This window comes from Ranitomeya variabilis, chromosome 4 (assembly GCF_051348905.1).
Source record: "Ranitomeya variabilis isolate aRanVar5 chromosome 4, aRanVar5.hap1, whole genome shotgun sequence".
In the NCBI taxonomy this organism is placed as follows: Eukaryota; Metazoa; Chordata; class Amphibia; order Anura; family Dendrobatidae; genus Ranitomeya; species Ranitomeya variabilis.
Window position 1 is genome coordinate 646,171,385 of NC_135235.1, and position 27,767 is coordinate 646,199,151.

Here is a 27,767-nt window from a genome sequence, read left to right on the forward strand (position 1 = left end):
CTGCAATTTGTAGAGGAATGGCTCCAGCCTGAGTTTTGTTCTCCATGAGATGATGGAGAGAATCGTGGCTGACCGGATGGCAGGGGTTCTGCCAGCCGCCATGCAGCGTTGGGTCGGGCTGAGGGACCTAGGCCACCGGATACTGCTGATAGAATTGATTGAGAGGTATAAATCCACTCAGGACGTTGCACCAGAGCCCGGGCATGGGGCTAGTAACTGTTCGGTGACATCTAAGCCCAAGGACTGTGGGAACACTGGTCAGGAGTGTGTGTGTGCCCAGCCTGTCTGTATCACCACTACGGGCACAGCCGGCAGCAAACCAGAATTGTGCCAGGTACTTGTGAATGGGTGCCGAACAGAGGCTCTCCTGGACATGGGGAGTAAAGTGACTCTGGTCCATCGGTCCCTTGTTGCTGGGGACAACCCCAGAGGACCGAGAGTGGAGGTGATGGGTATACACGGGGAAATCCGGGAGTACCCGACCGTGGAGGTTAATTTTTCCACACCAGGTGGGGAAACTAAACATGTGGTGGGAGTGGTGAAGACCCTTCCATATGGGGCTGTGTTGGGGACAGCTTTGCCCCTGTTTTGGTCCCTGTGGGAGACCAGGGTTAACCCTCTCAAGGAAAGTGTTTTACCGGGTGCAGAACCAAAGATATTGAGATACCTGCCACGGGGTTGGCAATTTAGGGATAGAGTGTAATCCCGATAGGCTCCCCCTAGAGGTTGTGGCAGTAGAGTGACTTGATACCGGCGTGTGGTCACCCAGGGAAACTGGACAGATGGAATTCTGGCCGGTGTAGGGACTGCAAAGTAAAGCCGGTTACCATGTATTACTAATGGACTATATGAAGAAGCCGTATAACGTATAGACTGTGTGAAGTAACACAATAAAGGAACGTTTTGTTTGAACTTGTTTGGGTCACTGCCGTGTCCTCGAACGCATATTGCAGCACTGTAATATGCGCTCGAGGACACCTTCTCCTATCTTATTGCTTATCTATAGCACCCAACCTGCATACAATTACCACATGGGTCACATTGAATCTACAGATAGCGTCGTTTGAAAAAGACCTGTCAAAGGGTCGAAACGTCACGCACACACGCTATTTGATTCTATACCTAATGCATTTATCAGGTTATATGGTGTCAAGAAATTCTGAGCATTAAATGATTCACTAGCAACACAGGAAAGATATATATCTTGGTACCGTGTTAGCCAGTGGATAGAAAAATATTTAGAATTGAGAGTCCTCAGTGGTTGATACCTTTTAATGGCTAACTGAAAAGATGGTAACAAATTGCAGCTTTCGAGACTACACAGGTCTCTTCTTTGCCTGATGAAGAGACCTGTGTAGTCTCGAAAGCTTGCAATTTGTTACCATCTTTTCAGTTAGCCATTAAAAGGTATCAACCACTGAGGACTCTCAATTCTAAATATTTTTCACTAGCAACACAGTTGCTAGTTTAAGAGTGCAGCTGTTTAATTTTCCTTCTACTATATACTGGTTCAGCTTGCACCTAGTCTTCTACTAGCTGTGTGCGCTTCCTTACCTCTTTTGATCCTTTCCTAGTCATGTCAGTGAGGGGTTTGACAATAGACGAGAAGTTTCAAATACATTTCCGATAATAGTTTGCAAACCCCAAAAAGCGCTGTAATTCTTTCAGATTTTCTGGGAGGTTCCATTCCAAACCACTCGGACCTTACCAGGATCCATAAGGAAACCTGCAGTTGACACCAGGGCTGTGGAGTCGGTGTTGGTATCCATTTTGGTAGAGTCGGTATAAAATGGACCTACTCGGAAAATATCTAATAAATTGGGTACAGTATTTAAATGCAGTATATGCTGAATAGTTTTTCATAAGAATTTGGGAAAGTTATGAAATGTCCTATAAATGTCTGTTCTATTACTGACCTAAGGATCTAGGCTTTTCGTTGAGATGAATCTGTGCTGCACTTTATGTTCATGCCCGTAGTATAGCTCCTCCTCTACAGATCAGAGCATAAAGGCACAGTTGTATTACAATAAATATATGTTATGTTCTATAAATGGCTGTGGAGTCGGTAAGCCAAACCGCCGACTCCGACTCATCAATTTTCCTGACTTCCGAATCCAACTCCATAGCCCTGCCTCACTACTGAGCATGTACATAAAGTGCAGCACAGATTCAGCTCAACTAAAAGCCGAGATCCTTAGATCAGGAATAGAACAGACATTTACAGGACATTTTATAACTTTCCCAAACTCTTGTGAAAACATTTACAGCACATCCTGCACTGCACTACTGAACCCAATGTACAACCCCTGGCAAAAATTATGGAATCATCGGCCTTGGAGGATGTTCATTCAGTTGTTTAATTTTGTAGAAAAAAAGCAGATCACAAACATGGCACAAAACTAAAGTCATTTCAAATGGCAACTTTCTGGCTTTAAGAAACACTAAAAGAAATCAAGAACAAAAAATTTGGTAGTCAGAAATGGTTACTTTTTTTAACCAGGCATAGGGGAAAAATTATGGAATCACTCAATTCTGAGGAAAAAATTATGGAATCATGAAAAACAAACAAGCAAAAAAACACTCCAACACATCACTAGTATTTTGTTGCACCACCTCTGGCTTTTATAACAGCTTGCAGTCTCTGAGGCATGGACTTAATGAGTGTCAAACAGTACTCTTCATCAATCTGGCTCCAATTTTCTCTGACTGCTGTTGCCAGATCAGCTTTGCAGGTTGGAGCCTTGTCATGGACCATTTTCTTCAACTTCCACCAAAGATTTTCAATTGGATTGAGATCCGGACTATTTGCAGGCCATGACATTGACCTTATGTGTCTTTTTTCAAGGAATGTTTTCACAGTTTTTGCTCTATGGCAGGATGCATTATCATCTTTAAAAATGATTTCATCATCCCCAAACATCCTTTCAATTGATGGGATAAGAAAACTGTCCAAAATATCAACATAAACTTGTGCATTTATTGAAGATGTAATGGCAGCCATCTCCCCAGTGCATTTACCTGAAATGCAGCCCCATATCATCAATGACTGTGGACATTTGCATATTCTCTTCAGGCAGTCATCTTTATAAATCTCATTGGAATGGCACCAAACAAAAGGTCCAGCATCATCACCTTGCCCAATGCAGATTCACAATTCATCACTGAATTTGACTTTCATCCAGTCATCCACAGTCCACGATTGCTTCTCCTTAGCCCATTGTAACCTTGTTTTTTTCTGTTTAGGTGTTAATGATGGCTTTCATTTAGCTTTTCTGTATGTAAATCCCATTTCCTTTAGGCGGTTTCTTACAGTATGGTCACAGACGTTGACTCCAGTTTCCACCCATTCGTTCCTCATTTGTTTTGTTGTGCATTTCCGGTTTTGGAGACATATTGCTTTAAGTTTCTGGTCTTGATGCTTTGAGGTCTTCCTTTGTCTACCAGTATGTTTGCCTTTAACAAACTTCCCATGTTGTTTGTATTTGGTCCAGATTTTAGACACAGCTGACTGTGAACAACCAACATCTTTTGCAACATTGCGTGATGATTTACCCTCTTTTAAGAGTTTGATAATCCTCTCCTTTGTTTCAATTGACATCTCTCATGTTGGAGCCATAATTCATGTCAGTCCACTTGGTGTAACAGCTCTCCAAGGTGTGATCACTCCTTTTTAGATGCAGACTAACAAGCAGATCTAATTTGATGCAGGTGTTATTATTGGGTATGAAAATTTACAGGGTGATTTCATAATCTTTTCCTCAGAATTGAGTGATTCCATAATTTTTCCCCTATGCTTGGCTAAAAGAAGTAACCAGTTATGACTACCACACTTTTTGTTCTTGATTTCTTTTAGTGTTTCTAATAGCCAGAAAGTTGCCATTTGAAGTGACTTTAGTTTTGTCATGTCTGTGGTCTGCTTTTTTTCCACAAAATTAAACAACTGATTGAACATCCTCCAAGGCCGGTGATTTCATATTTTTTGCCAGGGGTTGTATTATATATTTTAGGAGTCTGAGTTGGTCCATTTTATACCAACTCCAACTGTGACTCTACCAAAATGGATACCAACTCCGACTCCACAGCCCTGGTTCTATCTAAATACCTTTATTATTGTAACATAATGGTGATTACAAGCCCAATTTTACCATTTTTCTACAGCAAATATATCAATTAACAGGAGCCATGTATGAGGGAGTCGGAGTTGCAGTGGGAGTCAGAGAAATCGAGGAGTCAGTGTTGGCAAGGGGTGGCAGTGAAAAATGTGTGATATAGATGTGAGAAGTAACTGTGAGCTGCGCTTAACTCATTGTCAGCCGACTGTGATATGTGAGCGAGTGGGAAACAGAGTCCCCCTTTACAGTAGCATCCAAGGCACGGGTGTCACAAGCGAGTGAGATTCATGACGATTAGGTGGCAGTGGTGAAATGTTTCTAACAGAAGGTCTAGAAAATTAACTTTCCCAATCAGTCACATAAGAGACTGACTGTTATGGAGGGCTGAACCAGTTGGTCACACTTAATTCTGCCCATTATTATTGTTTTATGTTAATTTTTTTCACTTAATATTGAGCAGAATTTAGTATACTGACTCGCTGCTACTGTTAAAGGGCCACTGTCACCCCCCTCCAGCCGTTATAAACTAAAAGAGCAACCTTGTGCAGAAGTAATGCTGCATTCTAACAAGGTGGCTCTTTTAGTTTTTGGTTCAAGTATTCCCAAAATAAAGCGCTTTGAAACTTATCCAAAATACCTGTCTTTAGCCAGGGAGGCGGGTCCTCACTCCCCATCTTGAACCGCTACTCTGCCGTCACTCCAATCTTCAGGGGCTTTCGGCGCCACCCCCTCCGCGCTTTTTTCTCTTCAAAACCGGCGCCTGCGCTGTGTGTAAGCTCTGGCCATGTGACGCCCCAGCCAGGCTTGCAGACTGCGCCTGTGCGGGCATTGCGGCCACCCACCTTGGGAATCCCAGCCCCGCAGTGTGTTATGCATTATGCACAGTGCGGGGCTAGGATTCCTGGGCATGCGCACTGCGTGTGTCAGCCTGTCACCCAGGTCCCCCGCCTTACAGCGTCTGTATACTGTACTGTATACTGTACTGTATACTGTATGAGGAGGCACGATCAGATGAATACAGTATACAGACGCTGTAAGGCGGGGGACCTGGGTGACAGGCTGACACACGCAGTGCGCATGCCCAGGAATCCTAGCCCCGCACTGTGCATAATGCATAACACACTGCGGGGCTGGGATTCCCAAGGTGGGTGGCCGCAATGCCCGCACAGGCGCAGTCTACAAGCCTGGCTGGGACGTCACACAGCCAGAGCTTACACACAGCGCAGGCGCCGGTTTTGAAGAGAAAGAAGCGCGGAGGGGGTGGCACCGAAAGCCCCTGAAGATTGGAGTGGCGGTTCAAGCTGGGGAGTGAGGACCAGCCTCCCTGGCTAAAGACAGGTATTTTGGATAAGTTTCAAAGCGCTTTATTTTGGGAATACTTGAACCAAAAACTAAAAGAGCCACCTTGTTAGAATGCAGCATTACTGCTGCACAAGGTGGCTCTTTTAGTTTATAACGGCTGGAGGGGGTGACAGTGGCCCTTTAATACATGTGACGATTTGGCTTATAGCAACTTGTATTCTTGTCTGTAGCAGCTAAACAAAACCACATAATTTACAGCTTTTTATAATGTTTATATAAAACAGTAAATCATACTGATTATGTTATTCAACCCTTGTGCGTTGGTCAACAACTTTCAACACAATATGATGTCCCCACAGTCCCCTCAAACAGTATGATGTTTCCTCACACAGTATGTCACTACAGAGCCCCCACCCCCCTTGTACATTACTATGTCCCCACACATCCCCATTGCACAGAACTATTCCCACAACTCACCTGCACAATATGTCCTCACAAACAATTGCTACACAGAAAGATGTCCCCTCACAGTGCATCATCAAAGAGCCCTAGAACAGTATGATGTCTCCACACTGCCCTCTTACATAGTTAGACATACAGCCCCGTACACAGTATGCCACCACACAGCCCCTTGTACAGTACTATGTCCCCACACAACCTACCTACATAGTATAATGTCCCAATACAGACTATCTACACAGTATAACTCCCCACACTGACCACCTACATGGTATATTGTCCCCACAGAGCCTCTCTGCACAGTATGAGGTCTCCAAACAGAATCTCATGCAGTATGTGTCTAGAACATAACCACCGAGCACTGCATTATGTCACCATGCGGCCACTTTTCTCAGTAGTATGACACCACACTGGCATAGAATTATATCCCCACAGTTTAACAATTATACTTAAAAAAAAATCACGCGCTGCTCCGGAGTGTGCTACGTACTGAGGCTCAGTTGGGGAAATATATTGACGTCATTACACCTATTGCGATCTGAGACAAAGGCTCGATGATGGAAACGCCAGTTAACAGTTCTCCCCCTCCCCCTCTTCTTTCATCCCTTTTTTTTCACCACTATCTGCATCTTGGCATTTCAGCAGCTGCTCCCCCCAGTGTTCTACTCCTTCACGCCACAGCTAAATTCATTTTTTTCATTTTCAATTTTTCCTCCCTTTCTTCCAAAAGCCATAACTTTTTTTCTTTTTCCATCCACATAGCCATATGAGAGCTTGCTTGCTTCGGGATGAATTATAATTTTGCATGGCACCATTCATTTTATCATGTGATGCACTGGAAAGCGGGAAAAAAATTCAAAGTGCATTGTAATTGCAAAAAAAAAGTGCAATTTCACAATTGTTTTTTAATTCACCAAGTTCACCATGCGGTAAAACTGACCTTTGTAAAAAAAAAAAATAAAAAAAAAATAATAATAATAATAATTTCTTTCTTCTGTCGCCATTTTCCGAGACCTATAACATATTCAATTTTCTGGATATACGGCTGTGTCAGGACTAATTTTTTTGCACCCTGAGCTAATTTTTCGATTGATACCACTTTGGGCTAGATAACATGTTTTGATTGCAATAAAATGCAATAACAGGCAATGCTGCGGTAGCCAAAAAAATTTAACTGATTTTTTTCTCGTTAACCCGTTTATCAATTACATTAATTTATTTCATATTTTCATAGACTTTTACAAATTCGCCAATTCAAAATAAGTGTTTTTTAAATTTTTTTAATTGCTTTATTTTTTAATGGGACAACTTTTTTTTTGTTACACATTTTACCTTATTTGTTAGCTCCTTTAGAGAACATAAATCTGTGATGGTCTGATCGCTCCTACTATACCCAGCAGGGCTACAACACTACTATATATAGCGAATTATCATGGCCTCCTATGAACGCCAGCTAAGCTCTGCCTTTCATAGTAGAACCATCATGACGAGTATGGAGGTCTTCAGCAGACCCCCAGCTGCCATGGTAAATCATCAACGTCCCGCTCCACCCACAGCTGTTTGAGGCAGAAGATGGCTGAATAATCCATCATCTGCCGGAAAGATGCGGCCTGTCAGTGACTAGACAAATGATGTAGCTGTACGTCATATGTCGATAAGGGGTTAAAAGTGGAATATAAACCTTTTTAAATTATTTAAAAAAAACAAAACATTAATACTTAACATTTTTTCAGGTGTTGAAAAAAAGTTTTTGGGATGATACATTCCCTTTCATTATCCGATCCTTTTGTTCTGTTTGTTACCATCCATCTTTCGTTTCTCCCCTTTTTCTCATAGATTGCAAGCTTGTGAGCAGGGCCCTCTTCCTCTTGGTTTTGATCTATGTGTTTATTATGCTGTAATGTCTATTGTATGTACAAGTCCCCTCTAAAATTTAAAGAGATCTCCGCCTAGCCAAACATTCATGTGTAAGGGGAGATCAGAAGTTGACAGAACAAGTATTCAACTGACATCTATCATTTGTGTAAGTGATGTCGGCTATACAATAATAGTTTAAAAAAAGAGATTATTTACTGCATTTAGTGGTCCCTACTCACCTGTGCCGTTATCTGTAGGAATCTCCTCTTTACCCTGAAACAAATATTGTACAAGTCACAGAGAGATGGAGAAGTCACATCTATGATCAGCTCTAATCCTGCCATCTCCACCGTTCTCATTACACAAGAATAAATCATATCATACTGGTGGATAAAACAAGACTGGGCACGACATATCATAGGGGAGAACTCATGAGTAGTGATGAGCAAGTATAATCGTTGCTCGGGTGATCTCCGAGTATTTGTTAGTGCTCGGAGATTTAGTTTTTGTTGACACAGCTGCATTATTTACGGCTTCTCGCCAGCCTGAGTACATGTGGGGGTTGCTTGGCTTCGAGGGAATCCCCACATGTATTCAGCCTGTCTAGCAGCCATAAATCATGTAGCTGCGTCAACAAAAACTAAATCTCCGAACACTAACAAATACACGGAGACCACCCGAGCAACGAGTATACTTGCTCATCACTACTCATGACACCTTCTCTCCATCTACCTGATGATCCTGAGGAACATTGGGATTTTCTTCTGAACAGTCCTGTGGAAGAAGAGGACTGGGACATCTCTCTGGTGTTGTCCTCTTACTGGATAGATCTGGAGGAAACACATACAGGGACTGAACTCAGTCTTTACATACAGATAATTATAGGCTGTGTGTATTTAGCTCTGTGTATTACCTGGTGATGTGAGGGGCTGAGGAACCTCCATCATGATGTCCTTGTACTGATCTTTGTGTCCTTCTAAATACTCCCACTCCTCCATGGAGAAATGGACGGCGACATCCTGACACCTCACAGGAACCTGACACATACAACGATATTGTCATCCCCCGATCCCTCCATAGCGTTACTGTATAATGTCCCAGCAGTGTCACCTCTCCAGTCAGCAGCTCAATCATCTTGTAGGCGAGTTCTAGGATCTTCTGGTCATTGATGTCCTCAAGTATGAGGGGGTGAGGTGGAGGGTCCGTGATTGGACTCACGGGTCTTCTCCATCCCTCAGACACAGGGTCCTGACAGCGCTCACTAGAGGTCTTCTTCACTACTGTATAATCCTGGTTATGGAGAGACACATTAATAAAAATCACTACAGACATTTCCAGAGTCCTCACCTCTCCAGTTCTGTCCATCTGTTATTCCCATAGATAAGAATGATGTAATGTGACGTCATTAGAATCTCTCACCTCTCCAGTAAGCCGGAAGAGGATCTCTAGGGTGAGGTGTAATATCCTCTCCACCATCTTGTCCCTGTCCCTCTCCATCCTTGTAGGGTCACTCAGGAGAAGTCTCTTGTATAGAAGATCTTCCAATATTGTAAGGACATGAATGGGGAGAAGATGAGCCGATGTGAATCAATGTTTTGATAAAATCACAATTTTATCAGTAGATTACCATGAGGGTATGTTTCCACGGTCCGTATCGGCAGCGCTTTGGACACAGCTCCGTCCAAAGTGCTGCCGGCATTTGAACGTGTGATGATTCCGCATGTGTTCATTGAACCGTGCGGAATCACTGCATCCTATATATTGGACTGTGATAAATTGACATGCTGCAGTCTAGAAAGACAAGCCGCATGTGCGTATATGCAGGGATGCCGGAGGCGTCCCTGCACGCATAGTGGAGATGGGATTTCATAAAATCCAATATGCTGCGACATCTGTCTGCTGCAGATTGGATGCTGCGGCTGTAGCAATCCACAGCGAATACTGACCGTGGAAACATATCCTTAGAGGATTAGTAACCCGCTGCCGTGTAGTTCTCCATATTCATACAGCTCGGTATAACATCACCATTGATAGGCAGCTTTCGGTGTATACTGTGCATAGGCAGAAAGTTGCCAACCAGTGGTGTCAGAGGGGTTATACAGAGCTCAATGTTCAGAAAATTGGTAGATCTGCAGTAGATAAAACAGTGATTTTATACGTAGCTCAGTAAGGGACACACTGCTATCATCAGGATCTCTGCCCCTATATCATGCTTCTCTCAGAGGGGGTAGCAGATTCCAATTAAAATATGTGATGGAAATCCATTAAACTCTGTTATAGTCAATAGGGTCTGTCTGGCGCCACAGGTTTCTGGTTTCCCTTCATGCCCTTCACAGCATCTGTGTATAAATACGCTTCGGTAAGCGCGTTCCCGCAAACCACCGTACATGTATGGTGCCGCTATTTCTGGTCACTGCGCTACATATGGTGGTGACCGAGTTAAGGCTGCCGACTGAGATCAGACCATCCCTGTACTGCCCAGCCGGTGATCACTTTGACTGGCCGATCAATTCTGACCAGCGAATCACAGCGATGTTACAATAAAGTTAAATAAATCCTTTGATGGGGTGATGGCGAGGTCACCTCGGCTGATGAACCCTTTTGGTGCTGATTGCCTGGACAATAGTTACTGAACAATCGGTGCCAAAGGATCGAGTTAAAATAGTGATCACAGCTCTCTACGCCATCTGTTCCTCAGATCTGGCATGCAGAGTGGTTGCGTAGATCTTGTGATCCTGTGGTGTGATCACAGTAGGAGTTCCCAAATCCCTGGGCCAGCTCTCCTCTGTCACCCCACTCCTTAATTCTATTTCTGGGGCACTTTTTTGTGCCTTTTACATGTGCGCGGCGTCCTTTACTGAGCATTCTTGCTCAATATTTGTGTGCTTCCCGTAGTCGTAGCACTCTGATCAGTATCACTGCTGATCAGAGTCTGCGCCAAGAGACTTTTTCTTTTTTAGCTACAAGTATAGTATACACTAGTGGGGAAAATTGTGGATACACTTCAAATTTTGTCATTTTTTAAAGGTTTTAGCATGCAATCATACAAAGTGTTCATAGCAATAATGCCACAAGTAGTCTAAGGTACTGTAGATTTTGAAAACCTCTACATAGAAAAAAAGATCATAGTAGAAAATATCTCATTACTTCTAGAAGAGCGAAATGGCAGAATCAAAATATCACGTCCTAATATGTTAATTTCATGCTATCCCTATGTGTTCTTTCTTTAGTAGCGTGTAGGGTATCCTTTAGCATTGATAACAGCTTTGCATCTCCTTGGCATTAATTCAACAAGACTTCTCAGGTTCTCTGTGGTTATAACATAGTACCAGGAACTGATAACAGCTGCAATCAATACACTCTGGAAGACAGTCTTCCGTTGGCATTCTCCGAACATAACGCACTCCATCACTACCAAAAATTTATAATCTCGTTTCTCGGCGACGTATTGTTCTATCCGACACCAAAACTCCTCCTTCGTGCAAGAACTGGTTGAGTTCCTTGGCTGATGCTCTTCTGTTTTGCAAGGCTAACCTAACAATTCTTCTGTCTGCTTTTGGAGTTGTTGCCTTCTTCCTTCCTGTTCCATTCTTAGTGTTGATGCTGCAACTATCAGCAAAACGTGAACATACTGTAGCTTTTGCATTCCTGAAACAGTGACTCCACCACCCATCATCCTAACAATTTTTCTGAGGCTACTGAGGCTATGCGCACATGTTGCGGTGTAGCTCAAGCAATGTTAATCAATGGGAATCCAAAATTGGTGTGCACATGCTGCGGAAAATCCCACACTGATTCTCAGCGGGTTTTTTTTTCGCAGCATGTCAATTCTTTTTGCGGATCTGCAGCGTTTCTGCACCCATTGACTTACATTGAGTCCGTCAAATCCGCAGATAAATCGCAGGTGTAAAAAGGTCTGCGGATTAGCTGTGGATTTGTGTGCCAAAAATGCTGTGGAAAGGAAGGAGGAAGAGTGTGTGGGCGGAGACTACTACCCCATCTGGCTATGTCTGCTGTCACATACAACAGTCACATCATGAGCTGATGATGGGACAGTAGTCCCATCATCCAGCGACTGTGTTTAATTGTAAAACAAACAAAAAAACCCAACACATTCATACCCACCAAACACCTAGTCCCCTGCAACAAAAATAAAATAATAAACCAACTTATACTCACCTTTTCGCCGTAGTCCATTTAATAACAAGTGTCCCATGGCGATCTCACATGTAGAACAGTCACATCGGGAGATGTGACCACTCTACATGGCTCCAGTGATAAACTACGGGAGATATCATTTCCTGTCAGTTTATCACTGCGCCGCCGTCAGAGGTCACCGGAGTTCGTGCTCTCATTTGCGCAGCAGTAATGCCGTAAAGTGAGAGCACGAACTACTGTGAACTCTCAGTGATGCACTGCAGGGGCGATTAGCTCCTGTCAGTGTATCACCGGAGCCGTGTAGAGCAGTCACATCTGCCAATGTGACTGTTCTACACATGAGATCGTCGTGGGACACTCGTTAAATGGACTACGTCGGACAGGGAGTATTTGTATTGGTTTACTATTTTATTTTTGTTGCAGGAGATTGAGGGATTCAGGGATTAAGCAATGCAGTAAGTATGGTAAAGTAAGACTCAATAAAGGAGTCTGTGTGATTTTTTCAAATAAATGACTTTATTCTGGCTGTGTCTTTATTTACCATATAACTATAGGATTAGTAGTGGAGAGGTGTCTTATAGACGCTTCTCCATTACTAATCCATGGGCTTGATGTCACCGAACAATAGAAAGGTGACATCAACCCCACAAATATTACCCCACTTGCCATCGCTACAGGCTAAGCGCCAGAATTAGCGCATCTATAAGATGACAGCTGATGTTTTTAGCCTGGGGTGGCCAATATCCATGGCCTCTTCCTAGGCTATTAAAATTAGCCCGCAGCTGTCTGTCTAGCCTTTGCTGGTTCAATTTTAAAGGGGGACCCCATGTCAATTTTTTCTGGGGTTCCCCTATAAACTAGCCAGTAGAGGCTAAGCAAACATCTGTGAGATGATATTAATAGTCTGGGACCCTTTATGGCTATTGGCTCCTTCCCAGAATATTAATATCAGCCCTCAGCCATTGGCTTTCCCTCTGCTGGTTATGAAAATTACGCGGAAGCACACGCAATTAAAAAAAAACAACAGATATTGCGTTTCATGCAAATTTCATGTGTGTCTTTTATTTAACTCTTTAGGTACCATTTTATTAATGAGGGTATCTGACTGATATATATATATATATATACACAGTACAGACCAAAAGTTTGGACACACGTTCTAATTTAAAGATTTTTCTGCATTTCCATGACTATGGAAATTGTACATTCACACTGAAGGCATCAAAACTATGAATTAACATGTGGAAAGCAGTCAACAAAGCAAAAGGTGGCTACTTTGAAGAACCTAGAATATAAGACATAATTTCAGTTGTTTCACACTTTTTTGTTAAGTATATAATTTCACATGTGTTAATTCATAGTTTTGATGCCTTCGGTGTGAATGTACAATTTTCAGTCATGAAAATACAGAAAAATCTTTAAATGAGAAGGTGTGTCCAAACTTTTGGTCTGTACTGTATATATATATTTATTATAGTCACTTATATTTGTTTTGCATGTGTAAACATATTTGAACATGGTATGTAATGATATTATGGTCTTGAATGGACAATGTAAAAGAAGAGGTTGGACAAGGAAATGACATCACAATTCTTTTTTTTTTTGTTAAAAAATATATCTTTATTTAGCTTGCAAATCCACATAAAAACCACACGGAATTTCAACTGTGTTTTCTAGAGGTAGAATCCGCGCAGAATTTTGCAAAAGCAAATCTGCAACATATCTGTTGCATACAAATCTGCGCACATACCCTGAAACTGTATCCCTCCTTCCTGAAAACAATAGCCGTAGCTCTCATTTTTGGAGACCAATCAGACCTCTTTGTGGCTGGCATGACTAACCCCTTAACTACTGCCGATACGCCTTTTAACAGCGGCAGTTAAGGGTACTTAAACCACAGCACAGCTTTTTAACAGCGCTGAGGTTTAAGTGTATAGCGCCCCCCAGAATCAGAACTTCTCTGGGGTCTCGGCTACCTGGGGTAGCCGAGACCCCAGAGAACATGATTTGGGTCAGTCTTTACCGACCACGGTGTTGCAATCGCCGTTAGCAACGTAATAACGGTGACCACAAAAAGAAAAAAAAAAAAACAGATTTTCCACTTAATTTCTCTCTCCTCTGATGTGATCGCACATCAGAGGAGAAATATGGTCCCCCGATACCTCCGTTGTCACTGTATCCTTCAGCATCCCCCTGTGAAGTCCCCCGAGCCGCCGGCATCTTCTTCCGGGAGAAAATAGTGGGCGCATGCGCAGTGCAACTGCCGAGATCTGGCAGCTGGCACCTTTGGAGATTTTTCCTATTGGTTCATTTTGATCACTGTGATAGACCCTATCACAGTGATCAAAATAAAAAAAAAGTAAATAAAAAACCCCTTTATCACCCCCTTAGTTAGGGAAAAATAATAAAATAAAAAATATATATTTAGTTCCATATTTCCATTAGGGTTAGTTTTTGGTTAAAGTTAGGGTTAGGGCTAGCGTTAGAGTTGAGATTACGGTTAGGGTTGGGATTAGGGGTTTGTTGGGGTTAGAATTAGGGTTGGGATTAGGGTTTTGGTTAGAGTTATGGTTGGGATTAGGGGTGTGTTGGGGTTAGGATTGGAGTTAGAATTGGGGGGTTTCCACTGTTTAGGTACATCAGGGGGTCTCCAAAAGCGATATGGCGCCACCATTGATTCCAGCCAATTTTGCGTTCAAAAAGTCAAATGGTGCTCCCTCTCTTCTGAGCTCGGCCATGCACCCAAACTGTGGTTTACCCCCACATTTATGGTATCAGCATACTTAGAACAAATTGCACAATAACTCTTGGGGTCCAATTTCTTCTGTTACCCTTGGGAAAATAAAAATTTGGAGGCGAAAAAATCATTTTTGTGGAAAAAATATTTTTTATTTTCACGGGTCTACGATATAAACTTCTGTGAAGCACTTTGGGGTTCAAATTGCTCACCACACATCTAGATAAGTTCCTTGGGGGGACTAGTTTCCAAAATTGTGTCACTTGTGGGTTTTTTTTTTTTCACTGTTTAGGCACATCAGGGGCTCTCCAAACGCGACATCGCGTCCGATCTCAATTCCATCCAATTCTGCGTTGAAAAAGTAAAACGGCGCTCCTTCCCTTCCGTGCTCTGCTGTGCGCCCAAACAGTGGTTTACCCCCACATATGGGGTATCGCCGAATTCAGGAGAAATTGCACAACAACTTTTGTGGTTCATTTTCTCTTTTTACACTTTTGAAAATAAAAACATTGGTTCCGAAATAAAATGTTTGTTAAAAAAAAAAAATTAAATGTTCATTATTTTCCTTCCACATTGCTTCAGTTCCTGCGAAGCACGTAAAGGTTTAATAAACTTCTTGAATGTGGTTTTGAGCACCTTGAGGGGTGCAGTTTTTAGAATGGTGTCACTTTTAGGCATTTTCTGTCATGTACACCACTCAAAGTGATTTCAAATGTGAGGTGGTCCCTAATAAAATGGCTTCGTAAATTTTGTCGTAAAAATGAGAAATTGCTGGTCAACTTTAAACCCTTAGGGTATGTGCACAGGTAGATGGAACCTCTGCGGACTTTTCTGCACCTGTTTTGAGAAATCTGCAGGTAAAAAGCACTGCGCTTTACCTGCGGATTTACCGAGGATTTTATGCGGATTCCACCTGCGGTTTTACACCTGTGGATTCCTATTATGGAGGTGTAAACTGCTGTGGAATCCGCAAAAAGAATTGACATGATGCGGAATAAACAACGCAGTGTTTCCACGCGTTTCTTTCTGCAGCATGTGCACTGCGGATTTTGTTTTCCGTAGGTTTACATGGTACTGTAAACTCAGGGAAACTGCTGCAAATCCACAGCATCAAAACCACTGCGGATTCGCAGCAAAATCCGCAAAGTGTGCACATACCCTCAAACTTTCTAACAAAAAAAAAAATTGTTTCCAAAATTGTGCTGTTGTAAAGTAGACATGTGGGAAATGTTATTTATTAAGTATTTTGTGTGACATATCTCTCTGATTTTAGGGCATAAAAATTCAAAGTTTGAAAATTGCTAAATTTTTGCCATATTTCTGTTTTTTTAATAAATAAACAGGTTATATCAAATAAATTTTACCGCTAACACGAAGTACAATACGACACGAAAAAACAATCAGAATTAGCGGGATCCGTTGAAGCGTTCCAGAGTTATAACCTCAAAGTGACAGTGGTCAGAATTGTAAAAATTGGGTTGGCCATTAAACAGCAAATTGGCTCTGTCACTAAGGGGTTAAAATCTTTAAAAAAAACAAAAAAAAACAATCATTCAGGCATTTGTGATCAGAAAATAGACATTTACAATTATTCAGTAAAATAATGTACATATTATTTATATATTAATATAATACAAAATAAAAATTCTCATTATTTTGTAAGGCAATCATAGCCTGCAGGCCCTATATTGAAAGGGTCAAGAGACGGCTGTAGCTTTAAAACACTTTTTAATTTAATGCGGACGTAAAGAAACGTTAAGGGTATGTGTCCACAGTCAGGATTGCATCAGGATTTGGTCAGGATTTTATGCCGGTAAAATCCTGACCAAATCTGCACCTGAGGTCACTGGCAGGTCACCTGCGTTGTTTCAGCACTGTAAGGACATGCTGCGTTCGTCTTTTAATGCATAGTGGATTTCATGAAATCCCCTCCACTATGCTGTAACATCTGGACGCTGCGGCTCTATGCAGCGTCAAACACGCAGCGTTTCCTGAACATTGAAACATACCCTTACATATAGTTAAAAACTTATGAATTTTACAGAGAAAGATGTCTTGTCAAAAAGATAAAAACTGCCGACAAAATATCAAAAACATATCTTTAGTAATAGATTGCGTGCCTGAGCTATAAATATAATTACGTAATCAAGCAATAAGATCGGCGAAAGTTCCAGAAGCCTTGAAAATTATTAAAAACTTCAAGTGTATCCACAATTTTGGCCACCAGTGTATACACAGAGAGGAGCAGCACAGGAGCGTACGGCGTGTACAGAGCAGAGCCAGGTGTGCGTGGCAGAGAGGAGCCGAGCGTGCGACTCGTGTACAAGTGTAGCAACACAAATACACTAAATTAGTCTCAGCACTGAGGGGGTTACTGCAAGTAATGGGGAATCTCCAGCACCTACCTCCACCTGCAGAGCCGCACACCACATATATGGCTGCTCTGTGCGCACAGGACCTGTGGTGAGGTCACAGGAGGGGAGGAGTCAGGGGTCACATGATCAGGGGCCTCAGTGTATGCAGGACTCTGCTGTGCTGGTTGTCATGGTGCTGGATGAGGGGAAGTTTATGTGTGGGGTCAGGAGGGGTTTACAGGGTGGATGTAGCGGAGCCGTGTGTGTATGATGTGTACGGAGCAGAGCCGTATGTGTACGAGGTGTACTGAGCAGAGCCGTGTGTGTACAAGGTGTACGGAGCAGAGCCGTGTGTGTACGAGGTGTACGGAGCTGAGCCATATGTGTATGAGGCGTACGGAACAGAGCCACGTGTGTACGAGGTGTACGGAGCGAAGCCGTGTGTGTACAAGGTGTTCGGAGAGGAGCCATGTGTGTACAAGGTGCACGGAGCGGAGCCGTGTGTGTACGAGGTGTACGGAGCGGAGCCGTGTGTGTACGAGGTGTTCGGAGAGGAGCCGTGTGTGTACGAGGTGTATGGAGCGGAGCCGTGTGTGTACGAGGTGTTCAGAGCGAAGCCGTGTGTGTACAAGGTGTTCGGAGCAGAGCCGTGTGTGTACGAGTTGAGCGGAGGGGTGTGTGTACAAGGTGTACGGAGCGGAGCCGCGTGTGTACGAGGTGTACGGAGCGGAGCCGCGTGTGTACAAGGTGTACGGAGCGGAGCCGCGTGTGTACGAGGTGTACGGAGCGGAGCCGTGTGTGTACGAGGTGTTCAGAGCGAAGCCGTGTGTGTACAAGGTGTTCGGAGAGGAGCCGTGTGTGTACGAGGTGTTCAGAGCGAAGCCGTGTGTGTACAAGGTGTACGGAGCGGAGCCGCGTGTGTACGAGGTGTACGGAGCGGAGCCGCGTGTGTACGAGGTGTACGGAGCGGAGCCGCGTGTGTACGAGGTGTACGGAGCAGAGCTGCGTGTACGAGGTGTACGGAGCGGAGCCGCGTGTGTACAAGGTGTACGGAGCAGAGCCGCGTGTGTACGGAGCGGAGACGTGTGTGTACGGAGTGGAGCTGCGTGTGTACGTGTACGGAGCAGAGCCGCGTATATGCAAGGTGTACGGAGTGGAGCAGTGTGTGTACGAGGTGTACGGAGCGGAGCCACATGTGTACGAGGTGTACGGAGCGGAGCCGCGTGTGTACGAGGTGTACGGAGCAGAGCTGCGTGTACGAGGTGTACGGAGCGGAGCCGCGTGTGTACAAGGTGTACGGAGCAGAGCTGCGTGTACGAGGTGTACGGAGCGGAGCCGCGTGTGTACAAGGTGTACGGAGCAGAGCCGCGTGTGTACGGAGCGGAGGCGTGTGTGTACGGGGTGTACGGAGCAGAGCCACGTGTGTACAAGGTGTACGGAGTGGAGCAGTGTGTGTACGAGGTGTACGGAGCGGAGCCTCTGTGTACCAGGCCGTGTCAATACCAGGAAGTCAGGAACAGAAGAATAGTCTAAACACAGGCCAAGGTCAGAAATAGAAATCAATAAGCAGGGCACTGGCATAGAAACACATGTGAACCCGAGTAAGGGAAGCTATAACTGGCGACTAGAGGAAGGAAGCTAGGGGTCTAAATATTGTGAGCCTCATCAAACGCTCATAAAAGATAATTACATAACATAATTAGAAGACCAATTCAGGAATAAGCCCCCAAACTCCCTACCTGAACGGCACTGCTAGTCCCAGTATATGAACCTAAACTGCTGCACTGTCGCCCATATTGTAGCCATCCGGATGTATGGTTGGCTGAAAAAGAAAAGTTGAGCTCTACCATAAGTCTCCCGAGACCATTCATGTGTGGGGGCTTTTCATCCATGGAGTGACCTCCCTCACAATTTACCTATGAACACTACCATGAATAAAGAATGGATGTAAACATCCTCCAAGAGCAACTTCTCCCAACCAGCATGGTGGGAAGGCAAAAAGTGATAACTAGGTGGCTTATTGAACAAAACATTGACAATTTGAGTCCATGGCTAAAAACCTTTGCCGATCTCAATCCCACCTGTGGTCAGTCCTCGAAAAGCAGGTGGACAAACAAAAACACAGAAACTGTGATAAAGTCCAAGCAGTGATTAGACAAGAATAAATTGCTATCAGTCAGGATTTGGCCAAGAATCAGTGAGAGCAAATTGCAGAAGTATGGAAAAATAAGGATCAACGCTGTAAATATTGAGTCTTTACATAATGTATTTGTTGACATAATGTAAAAAACCAACAGTTATTAATGTACTTAAGTAGGGTTGAGCGAAACGGGTCGGCCATTTTCAGAAGTCGCCGACTTTTGGCAAAGTCGGGTTTCATGAAACCCGACCCCTGTGTGGGGTCGGCCATGAGGTCAGCGATCTTCTGAATCTGGTATCGGAATTCCGATACTGAGTTCCGATATGTTTGCGATATCGGAAATCGGTATCGGAATCCACATTTAAGTGTAAAATAAAGAATTAAAATAAAAAATATTGATATACTCACCTCTCCGGAGGCCCCTGGACATCGCCGCTGGTAACCGGCAGCGTTCTTTGCTTAAAATGAGCGCGTTTACGGTCACATGGGTGGCCGCGACCAATCACAAGCCGTGACGTCATCTAAGGCCCTGAACGCGCTCATTCTTAGGAAGGAAGGCTGCCGGAAAGAAGCCGAGGGTGAGTATATTCCTATTAGGTATATACTCACCCTCGGACGCGCCCTGCTTCTTTCTGGCAGCCTTCCTTCTTAAGAATGAGCGCGTGAAGGGCCTTAGATGACGTCACAGCTTGTGATTGGTCGCGGCCGCCCATGTGACCGCTCACGCGACCAATCACAAGCCGTGACGTAATTCTCAGGTCCTAAATTCCTAGAATGAGGAATTTAGGACCTGAGAATTACGTCACGGCTTGTGATTGGTCGCGTGGCGGTCACATGAGCGGCACGCGACCAATCAGAAGCCGTGACGTCATGGAAGGCCCTGAACGCGCTCATTTTAAGCAAAGAAGGCTGCCGGTTACCAGCGGTAAGGTCCAGGCTGCGTCGGAGAGGTGAGTATATCAATATTTTTTATTTTAATTCTTTATTTTACACATTAATATGGATCCCAGGGCCTGAAGGAGAGTTTCCTCTCCTTCAGACCCTGGGAACCATAGTATCCCATTGCACTGCATTGGGTTTCGTGTTTCGGCCGACCCCGACTTTTTTATAGGATCGGCCGATTTCGCTCGACCCGACTTTTGAGAAAGTTGGGTTTCGTGAAACCCGACCCAATCCTATAAAAATAAAAGTCGCTCAACCCTATACTTAAGTAGCTATAAAAACACTGAAGCAGAAATATTGCGAAAACGAAAATTTTGTCAGTCTAAAAATGTTTGGCCATGACAGTACAGCACAACAATTTGTGGGTTTGTGGCTAAGAGATGAGCTAATAAATTGTCAGGGCCCTCGTTCAGTTGCCATGTCAGTATTCCAAGGTCCCTGGATGGGAGCCATGAAAACTGCCTTTGGCTTGCTGGAATCTGTGGCTTCTAGTTTTAGGCTATGTGCACACGTTGTGGATTTTGATGCGTTTCTGCAGCGTTTTTTGGACTCGCGGAATTGCATCAAGTCCGCAGTGTAGTGCACAAGAAATTAGTCAATGGGAAATTTTTATGCACATGCTGCGGAAAAAAAACGTGCGGCATTTTATTTTCTGCAGCATGTTAATTCTTTTTGCGAATCTGCAGCGTTTCTGCACCCATTGACTTCCATTGATTCAGCGTTTCTCACATCCAACTCCGCAGCAAATCCGCAGATCTTTTCAAACCTGCAGTTTTGCTGCAGATTTGCTGCAGAGTTAGATGCGAGAAATGCTGCAGATCGGGAGGAGGAAGAGTGTGTGGGTGGAGACTGTTTCTGTGCGGAGATGTGCGTGTGGGTGTGCGGTCTGTGTGTAGGCAGGCAACGTCCGATGGGACTACTAGTCCCATCCGACTATGCCTGCTACTGTGACAGCTAGCCGGATGATAGAGCAGCAGTAGTCTCATCATCCGGCTGTGTAAAAAAAAAAAAAAAACACATACACACATACAGTACATACAACATGCAGTATATACTTACCATACAGCTAGTCCCCGACTCCCTCAATCACCTATAAGAAAAATAAAATAATAAACCAACCGTATACTCTCTGTTCCGATGTAATCCATTTAATAACGAATGTCCCATGACGATCCCCTGTGGAAAGCCGTTACATCGGCAGAAGCGACCGCTCTCCAGGGGCTCCGGTGATACAATGACGGCAGGTAATCCTCCGCACTGTATCCCTCCACTGCCGTGACTGCAGCAGAGTTCATACTGTCACTAAAGTGAGAGCCTGTACTCATTGAACCCTCGGTGATAACACTGCAGTAGCCATTGTCTCCTGTCAGTGTGTCACTGGAGGCCCTGTAGAGCGGTCACATCTCCTGATGTGACAGCACTATAGGGGAGATCATCGTGGGACAGTTGTTATTAAATGGACTACATCATACCTGGGAGTATTTGTGTTGGTTTATTATTTAAACTTTTTTTTTTTTACAGGTGATCGAGGGCGTCGCAGGAATTAGGCGTAACAATAAACATGGGAAAAATGTGTTAAGTGCTTTATTTCATTAACCCCTTAACGACCGCCGATACGCCTTTTAACGGCGGCCGCTAAGGGTACTTAAACCACAGCGCCGTTAATTAACGGCGCTGTGGAAAAAGTGAATAGCGCCCCCCAGAGTCGGATTTTCTCTGGGGTCTCGGTTGCCGAGGGTAGCCGAGACCCCAGAGAACATGATTCGGGGGTTTTTTACCGACCCCCGAGTTGCGATCGCCGGTAATTAACCGTTTACCGGCGGTCGCAACAAAAAAAAAAAAAGCGATGTGCTGTTTAATTTCTCTATCCTCCGATGTGATCGCACATCGGAGGACAGAGAAATAGGGTCCCCGATGGCCCCCAATAGCCCCCCGATACTTACCTACCTCCCCCGGTGCTCCTCGTGGGTCCCCATGGGCGCCGCCATCTTTTTTCCGGGAAAAAATGGCGGGCGCACGCGCAGTACGCCCGCCGCCCGGCACCCGGAAGATCTTTGGGGTCTCGGCTGCCGGGGGTAGCCGAGACCCCAAAGAACATGATCGGGGTCGGTTTGCACCGACCCCTGTTTTGCGATCGCCGGTAATTAACAGTTTACCGGCAACCGCAAAAATAGGGGGATTCGGGGACCCTAACATACTCACCCGGTGTCCCTGGGTCCTCTTCTGTCTTCTCCTGCCAGCCGGCTTTTTCCTTATGGCGGGCGCATGCGCAGTGCGCCCGCCATCTGCTGCCATCTGCCGGCCGGCAGGAGAAGACGAGTTGGGGCTAAAATTAGGGTTAGGGTTAGGGTTAGAGTTAGGGTTAGGGCTAGAGTTAGGGTTAGGGTTGGGGCTAAATTTAGGGTTAGGGTTAGGGCTAGGGTTAGGGTTAGGCTACTTTCACACTAGCGTTTTTTGGCTTCCGTCGCAATGCGTCGGAGAAAAAACGCATCCTGCAAAAGTGCTTGCAGGATGCGTTTTTTCTCCATTGGCTTGCATTAGCGACGCATTGCGACGGATTGCCACATGTCGCATCCGTCGTGCGACGGATGCGTCGTGCTTTGGCGGACCGTCGGCACAAAAAAAGCTACATGTAACTTTTTTGTGCGACGTGTCCGCCATTTCCGACCGCGCATGCGCGGCCGGAACTCCGCCCTCGCCCCCGCCTCCCCTCACAATGGGGCAGCGGATGCGTTGAAAAAACAGCATCCGCTGCACCCGTTGTGCGGCGCTTACGCTAGCGTCGGTACGTCGGCCCGGCACACTGCGATGGGCCGAGTACGACGCTAGTGTGAAAGTAGCCTTAGGCTTCTATCACACTTGCGTCAGTACGGGGCGGTCGCAATGCGTCGGCCCGACGTACCGACGCACGTTGTGAAAATTGTGCGCAACGTGGGCAGCGGATGCAGTTTTTCAACGCATCCGCTGCCCAGTCTATGTCCTGGGGAGGAGGGGGCAGAGTTACGGCCACGCATGCGCGGAAATGGCGGACGCGACGTACAAAAAAAAAGGTTACATTGAACTTTTTTTGTGACGACGGGGCTAAAGTTATAGTTAGGGTTGGGGCTAAAGTTAGGGTTAGGGTTGGGGCTAAAGTTAGGGTTAGAGTTGGGATTAGGGTTTGGATTAGGGTTGGGATTAGGGTTACGTTTGGGATTAGGGTTAGGGGTGTGTTGGATTTAGGGTTTTGATTAGGGTTATGGTTAGGGTTGAGATTAGGGCTGTTTTGGGGTTAGGGTTGTGATTATCGTTAGGGTTGTGATTAGGATTATGGATCGGGTTAAGATTAGGGTTAGGGGTGTGTTGGAGTTAGGGTTGGAGTTATAATTTGGGGGTTTCCACTGTTTAGGTACATCAGGGGGGTCTCCAAACACAACAGCCAATTTTGCGCTAAAAAAGTCAAATGGTGCTCCCTCCCTTCTGAGCTCTGCCGTGCGCCCAAACAGTGGTTTACCCCCACATATGGGGCATCAGCGTACTCGGGATAAATTGGACAACAACTTTTGGGGTCCAATTTCTCCTGTTACCCTTGTGAAAATAAAAACTTGGGGGCTAAAAATCTTTTTTGTGGGAAAAAAAAATATTTTTTTTATTTTCACTACTCTGCATTATAAACTTCTGTGAAGCACTTGAGCATTCAAAGTTCTCACCACATATCTAGATAAGTTCCTTGGGGGGTCTATTTTCCAAAATGGGGTCACTTGTTGGGAGTTTCTACTGTTTAGGTACATTAGGGGTCTGCAAACGCAACATAACGCCCGCAGACAATTCTATCAAAGTCTGCATTCCAAAATGGCGCTCCTTCCCTTCCGAGCTCTGCCGTGCGCCCAAGCAGTGGTTTACCCCCACATATGGGGTACCAGCATACTCAGGACAAATTGGACAACAACTTTTGGGGTCCAATTTCTCTTGTTACCCTTGTGAAAATAAAAACTTGGGGGCTAAAAAATCTTTGTTAAAAAAAAATATTTTTTATTTTCACGACTCTGCATTATAAACTTCTGTGATGCACTTGGGCATTCAAAGTTCTCACTACACATCTAGATAAGTTCCATGGGGGGTCTAGTTTCCAAAATGGGGTCACTTTTGGGGGGTTTCTACTGTTTAGGCACATCAGGGGCTCTCCAAACGCGACATGGCGTCCGATCTCAATTCCAGTCAATTTTGCATTGAAAAGTCAAATGGCGCTCCTTTGCTTCCGAGCTCAGCCATGCACCCAAACAGTGGTTTACACCCACATACGGGGTGTCGGCGTACTCAAGACAAATTGTACAACAACTTCTGGTGTCCATTTTCTCCTGTTACCCTTGGTAAAATAAAAATTTGGAGGCAAAAAGATCATTTTTGTAGAAAAAATTTGATTTTTTTTTATTTTCACGGCTCTACGTTATAAACTTCTGTGAAGCACCTGGGGGTTTAAAGTGCTCACCACACATCTAGATAAGTTCCTTAAGGGGTCTAGTTTCCAAAATGGTGTCATTTGTGGGGGGTCTCCACTGTTTAGGCACATCAGCGGCTCTCCAAACGTGACATGGCATCCGATCTCAATTCCAGCCAATTCTACATTGAAAAAGTAAAACGACACTCCTTCTCTTCCAAGCTCTGCGGTGCGCCCAAACAGTGGTTTACCCCCACATATGGGGTATTGACGTACTCAGGAGAAATTGCACAACAACTTTTGTGGTCTAATTTCTCCTGTTACCCTTGTGAAAATAAAAATTTGGGGGCAAAAAGATCATTTTTGTAGAAAAAATGCGATTTTTTATTTTCACGGCTTTACGTTATAAACTTCTGTGAAGCACTTGGGGGTTCAAAGTGCTCACCGAATATCTAGATAAGTTCCTTAAGGGGTCTAGTTTCCAAAATGGTATCACTTGTGGGGGGTTTCCACTGTTTAGGCACATTAGGGGCTCCCGAAACGCGACATGGCGTCTGATCTCAATTCCAGCCAATTCTGCATTGAAACAGTCAAACGGTGCTCCTTCACTTCCAAGCTCTGCGGTGCGCCCAAACAGTGGTTTACCTCCACATATGGGGTATCGGCGTACTCAAGAAAAATTGCACAACAAAATTTGTGGTTAAATTTCTGTTTTTACACTTGTGAAAATTAAAAAAAATGGTTCTGAAGTAAAATGTTTGCAAAAAAAAGTTAAATGTTCATTTTTTTCTTCCACATTGTTTCAGTTCCTGTGAAGTACGTAAAGGGTTAATAAACTTCTTGAATGTGGTTTTAAGCAGCTTGAGGGGTGCAGTTTTTAGAATGGTGTCACACTTGGGTATTTTCTATCATATAGACCCCTCAAAATGACTTCAAATGAGATGTGGTCCCTAAAAAAAAATGGTGTTGTAAAAATGAGAAATTGCTGGTCAACTTTTAACCCTTATAACTCCCTAACAAAAAAAAAAATTGTTTCCAAAATTGTGCTAATGTAAAGTAGACATGTGGGAAATGTTATTTATTAATTATTTTTTGTGACATATCTCTCTGATTTAAGGGCATAAAAATACAAAGTTTGAAAATTGCAAAATTTTAAAAATTTTCGCCATATTTCCATTTTTTTCAGAAATAATCGCAAGTAATATCGAAGAAATTTTACCACTAACTTGAAGTACAATATGTCACGAAAAAACAATCTCAGAATCAGTGGGATCCGATAAAGCGTTCCAGAGTTATAACCTCTTAAAGTGACACTGGTCAGAATTGTAAAAATTGGCTCGATCATTAAGTACCAAATTGGCTCTGTCACTATGGGGTTAAAATACACTGCTCAAAAAAATAAAGGGAACACTTTATTTGGAGTGGAGAAAAACTTTTGGTGTTATCATTCATATTCTCTGAAAAAAGACCAAGAAAGCAAAAATTCTGCTGGGGTATGTAAACTTTTGAGCACAACTGTATGTGGTATCGCCGCGTTCAGAAAAGTCCGATCTATAAAAATGTCAAAACCATTAGCCCAATCGATGACTACCGTAAACGGAAAAAATCAAGAATACTAAAATTATGTTTTTTAGGTTGCCACAATGCCACAACATATGCCGTAACAAGCGATCAAAATGTCACATCTATCCAAAAATGGTACTAATAAAAATGACGTCTTGCCCAGCAAACAATAAGCTATAATACAGCTCCACCGTACGAAAAATAAAAATGTTACGGGTCTTGGAAAATAGCAACACGACTCCAAAAATTTTTTGGGCCAACTTCAATTTTTTTTCTTTTCTAAAATAACTTTAAAAAACTGGACACGTTTGTATTGATGAGCAAAATCATATTGCATGATCATTTTTAAGCACAAAAGTACACTGTAAAAACAATTTAAAAAATGCAATGTCAGAACTGTGCTTTTTTCGCAATTTCACCGCACTTGGAATTTTTTTCTCGTTTTTGAGTACACTAATTTGTAAAATGAATGGTGTCATTCAAAAGTCGTCCCACAAAAAATAAGCCGTCCTAAATCTATGTGGACAGAAAAATAAAAGTCATGGCTCTGGGAAGAAGGGAAGGAAAAAAATGGAAATTAAAAAACTAAAATGGGCTGTGGGGTGAAGGGCGATAAAAACAGTGATGCAGATATTTTGTGAAAACCAAAATTGTGTCAGTCTAGAAACGTTTGGCCATGTTTATACAGATCATCAAATTGTGGCTATTGTGACTAAGTTGAGATTAGCTAATAACTTGGCAGGGCCCTGGTTCAGTGGCCAGGTCAATATTCCGAGGTCCCTGGATGGGAGCCCTGACAGCTGAAAAAGAAACGGGGATACAGTGGGTAAAGGAGATGATTCTGGAACTTTTATCTGATAACATTCTAATAAAATATATAAAGACAGCTGCGTAAAGAAAATATTTCACAAATATTCAAACCGCATTTCGCCACTTAACATGATGGGGCATCATCATGGGGCAGGATGGAGACACATGGTGCAGGATCATGGGGCAGGATGGAGACAGGTGGTGCAGAATCATGGGGCACGAAGGATATGATGGAGACAGATGGGGCAGGATCATGGGGCAGGATGGAGACAGATGGGGCAGGATCATGGGGCAGGATGGAGACACATGGTGCAGGAATATGGAGCAGGATGGAGACACATGGTGCAGGATCATGGGGCAGGATGGAGACAGATGGGGCAGGATCATGGGGCAGGATGGAGACACATTGTGCTGGATCATGGGGCAGGATGGATATGATGGAGACAGATGGAGCAGGATCATGGGGCAGATGGGGCAGGATCATGGGACAGATGCGGCAGGATGGGACATCACATGGAGGCAGGATGGGAGAACATATGGCTGGAGCAAGGAATGAGACACGGGGGACAGGATGGGAGATATTATTACTGCAGTGAGGTATTTATTTTATTTTTTGAGGATAGTGTTTTAAATGGGGGAGGCGGTCCTGTTACTGTGCAGAGCAACACTGTCACCTTTCTTTTTTCTTCTGGTGTAGTTTAGAGTTTGGGAGAAAATAAAGTAACGTGTTCTGCAAGTGGAGCTCTAGATAATTGTGTTATTTCCTGCAGAGACAAGCCCTAGCTGGAAGAAGTAAAGGCGGTCTGTGCTGGATGAAGGTGAAAAGCAAAGATGAAGGACTTCACGTAGAGGTGTCACTGGTGACTCAGTGTGTTACCTGTACACTGACATTATACACTATACTACAATGTGGCTC

The 27,767-nt window shown here is 44.0% G+C and overlaps 3 protein-coding genes across 4 annotated transcripts in view; 1 reads left to right on the forward strand and 2 right to left on the reverse strand.

The window, feature by feature from the left end:
* Positions 1 to 27,767, forward strand: part of LOC143767362 (uncharacterized) — a 461,494-nt gene that overhangs the window by 244,724 nt on the left and 189,003 nt on the right. The gene's annotated exons all lie outside the window — the stretch shown is intronic.
* The window catches only part of LOC143767385 (uncharacterized), a 266,024-nt gene that overhangs the window by 200,006 nt on the left and 38,251 nt on the right, over positions 1 to 27,767 (reverse strand). The gene's annotated exons all lie outside the window — the stretch shown is intronic.
* The window catches only part of LOC143767348 (uncharacterized), a 156,704-nt gene that overhangs the window by 10,799 nt on the left and 118,138 nt on the right, over positions 1 to 27,767 (reverse strand). The window contains exons 1-6 of one of the 2 annotated variants that reach the window (XM_077255599.1): positions 17,031 to 17,055; positions 9,150 to 9,268; positions 8,841 to 9,020; positions 8,644 to 8,767; positions 8,463 to 8,560; positions 7,970 to 8,003 (exon numbers count right to left, since the gene is read on the reverse strand). In XM_077255599.1, the coding sequence (XP_077111714.1) occupies positions 7,970 to 8,003; positions 8,463 to 8,560; positions 8,644 to 8,767; positions 8,841 to 9,020; positions 9,150 to 9,227 (514 nt within the window). In that variant the 5' untranslated portion in view covers positions 9,228 to 9,268; positions 17,031 to 17,055. Of the gene's footprint in view, positions 1 to 7,969; positions 8,004 to 8,462; positions 8,561 to 8,643; positions 8,768 to 8,840; positions 9,021 to 9,149; positions 9,269 to 17,030; positions 17,056 to 27,767 lie in introns of those variants that run through there. The other variant, XM_077255598.1, reaches the window with a different exon arrangement.